Consider the following 8,995-nt stretch of genomic DNA (forward strand, 5'->3'; position numbering starts at 1 on the left):
AGCAAAAGATGTTAAATCAATGTTGAATTAGGGTTAAGAAGGTTGAATTGTGGTTACGGTTGAAGACTGATGGTTGGATCAACGTTGATTCAACAACATTTTGTCAACATTGAAGTTTGTGTTTAAAAGATACCATTGAATCTACGTTGTATTTTGGTTTAATTAAAATGTTTGACAGGTCAGTGTTTAATTAATGTTGAATCTATGTTTGCAAACATGTAATCTATGTAAGCAAACGTTGACTCAACATTTTATCAACCTTGCGCTTTCTGTATAATTTCTACGTTAGGTCTCAACATAGATTCAACATTGATTCACCCATAGTTTGCTATCTGGGGCTCCTCTGGAAGAACACCAACTCTGCTGGGTCACGTTCCAGAAACTGACTGGAAATTCAGGAGAAATGACATGAATTTAACCCTCCTGCTGTCCTCGTTTACGGGCACCAAAAATATTGTTTCCTTGTCTGAAAAAAATCCCAAAATTCAGCAAACAAATTCCCCAAAATTCAGAAAATTTGCAAAACCTTCAGGAAGAAAATTCCCTGAAAAGTTTTATTTTTAAAAAATTCCGCAAATTTGGCAAGAAAATTCTTGTAAATATTTTCAAAAAATGAGTAAAAATCTTTAAAAAAAATCCTAAAAATGTCTAAAATGATTACACTTTTAACATTTGTTTTTTCCATCAAAAATGTTCAAAAAATTCCCCAAAATGTTGAAAATGTGGACATCAGAAGTTTCACTGTGAAAATATTTGTTTTCCCACATTTTCAAACTTTAAAACGGGTCAACTTGACCGACAGGACGACATGAGGGTTAAAAACTGTTTCCTGCTGATGCTCCTGGTGGTTCAAACGCAGAATGACAAAACCTGAACCAGCAGCAGTTCTGTTGGACTCACTGGACCTCAGCGGTTCTGTTTGCTGTGCCAGGAACCATCTTCCTAAGACTGAACACCTGCGGGTGGACACAGAAAGAGCGTCCTGGGACAAGACGCCTCTGATAGGTCAGAACCGGCCTCCCTTCCTGCTGCCTTGTTCTGATTGGTCTAGAGCTGAGGTCAGTGAATGTATTCGGCCGATACGACCCGGTTCCCGCGGGCCGATCGGACCTTCAGCTCGTGGTAGCACTGGATGAAGCTGTGGTAGATGAAGGTGATGGGCAGCGCCAGCAGGATGATGCCGCTCAACACGCAGAGTCCGCCCAGCACTCGTCCCGCCACCGTCACCGGGTACATGTCGCCGTATCCCACCGTTGTCATGGAGATGATGACCCACCAGCAGGCGGCGGGGATGCTGGCGTAGTCCTGGTTTCCGGTCTCCGCGTCCAGGCCGTGCTCCAGCAGCTGGGCCAGCGCACTGAAGATCGCCATGGCGACGCAGACGAAGACCAGGAGCATCACCATCTCGCGGTAGCAGCGCCGCAGCGTCAGGCCGAGCGTCTGCAGTCCCAGGAAGTGACGCGCCAGTTTAATCACCCAGAAGATCCGCATCATGCGCAGGACGCGCAGCGTGACGCCGGCCCGCTGCATCTGGGAGTCCTCCCCCGTCAGGAACGTCATGGTAACGGAGACGTAGAACGGCAGGATGGCCAGAAGGTCGATGATGTTCAGAGGACGACGGACAAACTCGCATTTATCACGAGACACAAGGAAACGGACAACGCACTCAGCTGTGAACCAACCGATGCACACCGCCTCGATGATCCTGCAGACAGCAGCCAATGAGAAAGAAGCAGAGACAGAGAGGACCAATGAACATCGAGACAAACAAGAGGACAGTCAGAGCTGTCGGAGCACCGGCAGAGTTTGTTACCTCCGCCAGGAGGTAATGTAATCACCGAAGTTTGTTTGTCTGTCTGTCCGTCTGTGTGTGTGTGTGTGTGTGTGTGTGTGTGTGTGTTTGTTTGTCTGTTAACAGCATAACTCAAAAAGTCATGGACGGATTTTCACCAAATTTTTACAGAATGTCCGGAAGAGCAAGAGTAAGAATCGATTAGATTTTGGAGGTGATCCGAATCACCGTCTGGATCCTGGATTTTTTTTGAAGGTTGAAGGACAATTGAGAGATGGCCAAGTGAATGTTTCCTCAGCATCAGAACCTCCAGAGTTTTATCACATCTAGAGCTTCTCTTTACAAAAAGTTCACAGAAACAGCATCAGGAAGCTTCCACCTAAAGGTCTCCAGCTCTTTCACTGTTTTTTCCATAAGAGTTGCTGAGGTTCATGGGAGAAGGAAAAACCTTTTCAGAATAAAGTAGCTAACAGTCACATGACTGATCAGCTGTTTCTGACAGCATCAAACATGGCCACCATCAGCTGATCTGAAAGAACTGGGAACTACTCCTGCTGTATTTCTATTTTCTGTTTCTTCTTCCTGTCACATGTTTTCAGGGGGTTTGTTTCTGACTTTTCCAGCCGATCAACCTCCAGGATTCTGCTCAGAGCGTGGCTTCCTGTTCACAGAATGCTGTCCCTATCGAAGATATTACGTTATTATTATAATACCTCTATATTAACACATGGATCTGATGCTGTGGCTCAGTACGATGTGTCTGCTGCAGCTCTTTAAACCAAACACAGTCATTGTTGGTGCCACTAAACTAAGGATGAAGCTTCAGATGGTGATGGGGAAACAGTCTGCACACATCATTTGCAGAAGGGAGACGAGTTCTGTGATTCAAATAAGTAATGACCTAAAACAAACCAGCAGAGCTGCTTTACTGTGCAACATATTCTGACTGGAACCAGATGGTTGCTGGGTTAGGGTTCGGGTGTAAAGCGTGTGATAAAGCGTAGAAGCGTGTCGCTAGTTAAGGTTCGGGTGTAAAGCGTGTGATAAAGCGTAGAAGCGTGTCGCTAGTTAAGGTTCGGGTGTAAAGCGTGTGATAAAGCGTAGAAGCGTGTCGCTGGTTAAGGTTCGGGTGTAAAGCGTGTGATAAAGCGTAGAAGCGTGTCGCTGGTTAAGGTTCGGGTGTAAAGCGTGTGATAAAGCGTAGAAGCGTGTCGCTGGTTAGGGTTCGGGTTTAAAGCGTGTGATAAAGCGTAGAAGCGTGTCGCTGGTTAGGGTTCGGGTGTAAAGCGTGTGATAAAGCGTAGAAGCGAGTCGCTGGTTAAGGTTCGGGTTTAAAGCGTGTGATAAAGCGTAGAAGCGTGTCGCTGGTTAAGGTTCGGGTGTAAAGCGTGTGATAAAGCGTAGAAGCGAGTCGCTGGTTAAGGTTCGGGTGTAAAGCGTGTGATAAAGCGTAGAAGCGAGTCGCTGGTTAAGGTTCGGGTTTAAAGCGTGTGATAAAGCGTAGAAGCGTGTCGCTGGTTAAGGTTCGGGTGTAAAGCGTGTGATAAAGCGTAGAAGCGAGTCGCTGGTTAAGGTTCGGGTGTAAAGCGTGTGATAAAGCGTAGAAGCGTGTCGCTGGTTAAGGTTCGGGTGTAAAGCGTGTGATAAAGCGTAGAAGCGTGTCGCTGGTTAAGGTTCGGGTTTAAAGCGTGTGATAAAGCGTAGAAGCGAGTCGCTGGTTAAGGTTCGGGTTTAAAGCGTGTGCTAAAGCGTAGAAGCGTGTCGCTGGTTAAGGTTCGGGTGTAAAGCGTGTGATAAAGCGTAGAAGCGAGTCGCTGGTTAAGGTTCGGGTTTAAAGCGTGTGATAAAGCGTAGAAGCGTGTCGCTGGTTAAGGTTCGGGTTTAAAGCGTGTGATAAAGCGTAGAAGCGTGTCGCTGGTTAAGGTTCGGGTGTAAAGCGTGTGATAAAGCGTAGAAGCGTGTCGCTGGTTAAGGTTCGGGTGTAAAGCGTGTGATAAAGCGTAGAAGCGTGTCGCTGGTTAAGGTTCGGGTTTAAAGCGTGTGATAAAGCGTAGAAGCGAGTCGCTGGTTAAGGTTCGGGTTTAAAGCGTGTGCTAAAGCGTAGAAGCGTGTCGCTGGTTAAGGTTCGGGTTTAAAGCGTGTGATAAAGCGTAGAAGCGAGTCGCTGGTTAAGGTTCGGGTGTAAAGCGTGTGATAAAGCGTAGAAGCGTGTCGCTGGTTAAGGTTCGGGTGTAAAGCGTGTGATAAAGCGTAGAAGCGAGTCGCTGGTTAAGGTTCGGGTGTAAAGCGTGTGATAAAGCGTAGAAGCGTGTCGCTGGTTAAGGTTCGGGTTTAAAGCGTGTGATAAAGCGTAGAAGCGAGTCGCTGGTTAAGGTTCGGGTTTAAAGCGTGTGCTAAAGCGTAGAAGCGTGTCGCTGGTTAAGGTTCGGGTGTAAAGCGTGTGATAAAGCGTAGAAGCGAGTCGCTGGTTAAGGTTCGGGTTTAAAGCGTGTGATAAAGCGTAGAAGCGTGTCGCTGGTTAAGGTTCGGGTTTAAAGCGTGTGATAAAGCGTAGAAGCGTGTCGCTGGTTAAGGTTCGGGTGTAAAGCGTGTGATAAAGCGTAGAAGCGTGTCGCTGGTTAAGGTTCGGGTTTAAAGCGTGTGATAAAGCGTAGAAGCGAGTCGCTGGTTAAGGTTCGGGTGTAAAGCGTGTGATAAAGCGTAGAAGCGTGTCGCTGGTTAAGGTTCGGGTGTAAAGCGTGTGATAAAGCGTAGAAGCGTGTCGCTGGTTAAGGTTCGGGTGTAAAGCGTGTGATAAAGCGTAGAAGCGTGTCGCTGGTTAAGGTTCGGGTGTAAAGCGTGTGATAAAGCGTAGAAGCGAGTCGCTGGTTAAGGTTCGGGTGTAAAGCGTGTGATAAAGCGTAGAAGCGTGTCGCTGGTTAAGGTTCGGGTTTAAAGCGTGTGATAAAGCGTAGAAGCGTGTCGCTGGTTAAGGTTCGGGTGTAAAGCGTGTGATAAAGCGTAGAAGCGTGTCGCTGGTTAAGGTTCGGGTGTAAAGCGTGTGATAAAGCGTAGAAGCGAGTCGCTGGTTAAGGTTCGGGTGTAAAGCGTGTAATAAAGCGTAGAAGCGTGTCGCTGGTTAAGGTTCGGGTTTAAAGCGTGTGATAAAGCGTAGAAGCGAGTCGCTGGTTAAGGTTCGGGTGTAAAGCGTGTGATAAAGCGTAGAAGCGTGTCGCTGGTTAAGGTTCGGGTTTAAAGCGTGTGATAAAGCGTAGAAGCGAGTCGCTGGTTAAGGTTCGGGTGTAAAGCGTGTGATAAAGCGTAGAAGCGAGTCGCTGGTTAAGGTTCGGGTTTAAAGCGTGTGATAAAGCGTAGAAGCGTGTCGCTGGTTAAGGTTCGGGTTTAAAGCGTGTGATAAAGCGTAGAAGCGAGTCGCTGGTTAAGGTTCGGGTGTAAAGCGTGTGATAAAGCGTAGAAGCGTGTCGCTGGTTAAGGTTCGGGTGTAAAGCGTGTGATAAAGCGTAGAAGCGTGTCGCTGGTTAAGGTTCGGGTTTAAAGCGTGTGATAAAGCGTAGAAGCGTGTCGCTGGTTAGGGTTCGGGTTTAAAGCGTGTGATAAAGCGTAGAAGCGTGTCGCTGGTTAAGGTTCGGGTGTAAAGCGTGTGATAAAGCGTAGAAGCGTGTCGCTGGTTAAGGTTCGGGTGTAAAGCGTGTGATAAAGCGTAGAAGCGTGTCGCTGGTTAAGGTTCGGGTTTAAAGCGTGTGATAAAGCGTAGAAGCGTGTCGCTGGTTAAGGTTCGGGTTTAAAGCGTGTGCTAAAGCGTAGAAGCGTGTCGCTGGTTAAGGTTCGGGTGTAAAGCGTGTGATAAAGCGTAGAAGCGTGTCGCTGGTTAAGGTTCGGGTGTAAAGCGTGTGATAAAGCGTAGAAGCGTGTCGCTGGTTAAGGTTCGGGTTTAAAGCGTGTGATAAAGCGTAGAAGCGTGTCGCTGGTTAAGGTTCGGGTTTAAAGCGTGTGCTAAAGCGTAGAAGCGTGTCGCTGGTTAAGGTTCGGGTGTAAAGCGTGTGATAAAGCGTAGAAGCGTGTCGCTGGTTAAGGTTCGGGTGTAAAGCGTGTGATAAAGCGTAGAAGCGTGTCGCTGGTTAGGGTTCGGGTTTAAAGCGTGTGATAAAGCGTAGAAGCGTGTCGCTGGTTAGGGTTCGGGTGTAAAGCGTGTGATAAAGCGTAGAAGCGTGTCGCTGGTTAGGGTTCGGGTGTAAAGCGTGTGATAAAGCGTAGAAGCGTGTCGCTGGTTAGGGTTCGGGTGTAAAGCGTGTGCTAAAGCGTAGAAGCGTGTCGCTGGTTAAGGTTCGGGTGTAAAGCGTGTGATAAAGCGTAGAAGCGTGTCGCTGGTTAAGGTTCGGGTTTAAAGCGTGTGATAAAGCGTAGAAGCGTGTCGCTGGTTAAGGTTCGGGTTTAAAGCGTGTGCTAAAGCGTAGAAGCGTGTCGCTGCTGCTCACAGGTTTTTTTGCTTCTGTATAAATGGGATTTTAAAAACAGAGAAAGAGACAACTTTGAGAAACTCTCAGCTTCTGGCAGATTTTTAAATGCATCTTTTGTCCTCTGAGTCTGATTCATTGACAGTGAAACACAAAGTCTCCAGGGTGAACATGTGTCATACGTGTGTCTGTCCACACGCCTACCTCTGCTGCTCCACGGTCTCAGCAGCCGTCCAGTCCGGTAAGGTGCTGGCACACAGCATCACCATGGAGATGACCACGAATAGCACCGACACCGAAGCCAGGATCTGCGCCGCCAGCGAAGAGGTGGGCTCCTCGAACGTCCTCCTCATTCTCTCCAGCCAGAGGCTCCGGGGCTCCTCAGGGCCTCGAGGCTCCTCCTCAGGAAAGTAGTGGACGAAGCAGTCGGACATGCGGTCGTCGAGGCGACGCTGGCAGCAGGGCTGCAGGTCGGAGCTCTCCAGGCCCCAGTACAGCATCTCGTTGTAGAAGGACAGCTCACACATGTGCGGTACGAAGCGCAGCTTGCCGTGCTGCAGGTACAGCATGATGAAGCTGAAGGCCTCAGAGTGGCGGTCGAAGAAGAACTCATTCCGGTCGCGGTCGTAGTCGTCGCAGAGCTCCAGCAGCTCGCTCTCTGACACGCAGCGATGCAGCCGGCTGAGTCTGCTGAGAGGGAGGCGCTTCATGAGCTCCGCTGAGAAGGAAAACCTGCGACCTCCAACGTTCAGGGTGCACAGCCTGCTTCCAAACTTCATCTTCAGTCGGTTTCCAGACTGTGTCCTCTGCTGAGGAGACCACAGGCTGCTTCCAAACTTCATCTGCTGGGATCCAAACATGGAGACGACTTCTTGTTAGAGGAACATGCAGCTTCTGTCTGCTGGAGATGTTGTCTGCTGCTGCTAACCCTAACTCTTCTGATGCTGTTCAAAAGTCAGACTCCATCTTCTGTAGAAACACGACCTTCATCAACTGAAGCAACTCCCAAACGTTCCACTTTCCCATGAAACCAACAGCTGCTGTTTCCAAACTCCAGCATCTAGTTTTCTGCTGTTTTCATCTGAAACATCTTTTTGTCTTCATGAGAAAACATCAGTTTATTCCAAACATCTTCTTCACAGCTAGAAGGAAACAGAGAATGTGTCAAAACCAACATGAAGCAGATTTTTCAATTCAGACGACCTCATTTCCTGCACCATCGGATATTTTCAGTCAAACTCTGAGCCAGAATCCAACCAGAGCGAACAGCTGACAGACGGAGTTCAGTCTGTGTTCAACACTCACCAGAAATCAGCTTTAAATCCTCAACAGCAGCAGAACAAGTCACAGCTGAGATCCTGCTCCATCCTCCTCCTCCTCCTCATCCTCCTCTTCCTCCTGTCTGAGGAGGAGGATAAGTCGATGATTCAAACAGTTGGATTCACAAACTGAAGCGAATCTCCTCAGCTTCTTTCTCCTCTCCTCATCCTGCTTTGTTCTTCCTTTGTTCTCTCACCACGCTGACAAATGAAACATTAAAGCACATCACAGATCCATGTTTCAGTCAACATCAGAGCAGATATGAATAATGATGTGACGAACTCAGAGCTGCTTCTGCAGAAACATCTCCCTCTGCTGGACAAGCTTCTTCGTCTCATGTTTCTGTTTGTTTCTCACATCCTCTGCTGAATCAGACCACCATCCTCAGTGGAATGAATGCACCGCTGTGTTTATATGTTCTAGATTTTTAACATATTTATACTTTTTTCTGGATTTTATGACTATATTTTTCTTTATTCCTATAGTGACACCAACAGCTGAAACCAGGTTCCTGCTACCCCAAACTTAAACCAGGGGCCTCATTTATAAAGCTTGCGTACACACAAAACAGGGCTAGAAAGTTGCATACGCCACTTTCTGTGCAAAGGTTGTGATTTCTAAAAACAAACTTGGTGTGAGAATGTGCGCACCGGTGCACCAACTTTGATGCTTGCTTAAGCACATTTTGGAGACAGAGGGAACGGCAGTGATGGAGGGTGAAGTGGTGAATTGAAACCAGACTGATCTCAAACCTTTATTGTTATCACATATTAGACTTGTAGAGCCGGATAATCATAAACCCTCATTGTTGTAGATGTTCATATAGTGCGCCATTCGGCCTACAACTGTATTTGCAGAACTATGTTCATATATCAAACATCTTCAAATGATACAGAGCGGTGAGTGGCACTGATTGATTACTGATTTGGAAAAGGCCTGTGACAATCAGTCCAATCACTGATCAAGTGGATAAATAGCGGGTCACAGCCGTGTGTAATGTGGCACAATGGATGAGCTGGCATTGCTGGAAGATCATGTTAAGAATGGAGAGAGATTTTACAGATAACGGGGATATTCTGGACGATGACTGGCTAACAAGCCGATTTAGATTCCCTAGAGCAGTGCTCTTGGATCTATGTGCTGAACTGGGCCGTCTTAGACAGACCCCCCCGCCCAAACCATCCCGGTACAGACACAGGAGCTGACGACTCGGGGGTTTCTGGCTCCTTCCAGCGTTAAGTGGCCGACAGGTCTGTGTTTTATATGAAGAATATATGAGGTTACATTTGTTGTCTAAATCCTATCTGGGTCTGATATACAGTTAAATGATGTCCTTTAGGTCTGGATATCACAACCATCCCTCAGCGCAATAATGCCAGCTGTTTGGATGACATTATAAACATGACCAGTCAGTACATCAGGTTTCCTT

General features: G+C 47.5%; 1 protein-coding gene across 2 annotated transcripts; it reads right to left on the reverse strand.

Moving 5' to 3' along the window:
• On the reverse strand, positions 1–8,347 carry LOC110967394 (potassium voltage-gated channel subfamily G member 3-like). 2 transcript variants are annotated; one of them, XM_022216980.2, is made up of 3 exons: positions 7,552–8,347; positions 6,451–7,388; positions 1–1,705 (listed from the first exon to the last, which is right to left on the reverse strand). In XM_022216980.2, exons 2-3 carry the CDS (start codon positions 7,104–7,106, stop codon positions 1,060–1,062), a joined length of 1,302 nt encoding a protein of 433 aa, XP_022072672.1. In that variant the 5' UTR covers positions 7,107–7,388; positions 7,552–8,347; the 3' UTR covers positions 1–1,059. The 2 variants fall into 2 exon arrangements, with proteins under 2 accessions (XP_022072672.1, XP_051816046.1); XM_051960086.1 differs by having other exon boundaries at positions 6,451–8,347.
• Between the last annotated feature and the right edge of the window lie 648 nt (positions 8,348–8,995).

This window comes from Acanthochromis polyacanthus, chromosome 15 (assembly GCF_021347895.1).
Source record: "Acanthochromis polyacanthus isolate Apoly-LR-REF ecotype Palm Island chromosome 15, KAUST_Apoly_ChrSc, whole genome shotgun sequence".
In the NCBI taxonomy this organism is placed as follows: Eukaryota; Metazoa; Chordata; class Actinopteri; family Pomacentridae; genus Acanthochromis; species Acanthochromis polyacanthus.

What these genes read in the sequence shown, in the direction of transcription:
- LOC110967394 (XM_022216980.2), bottom strand. Translation starts at nt 7,106, where the DNA reads ATGTTTGGATCCCAGCAGATGAAGTTTGGAAGCAGCCTGTGGTCTCCT. An exon ending in GAGACCGTGGAGCAGCAGAG is followed by an intron (nt 1,706 to 6,450) that starts GTAGGCGTGTGG and finishes TGCTGTCTGCAG; the next exon opens with GATCATCGAGGCGGTGTGCA.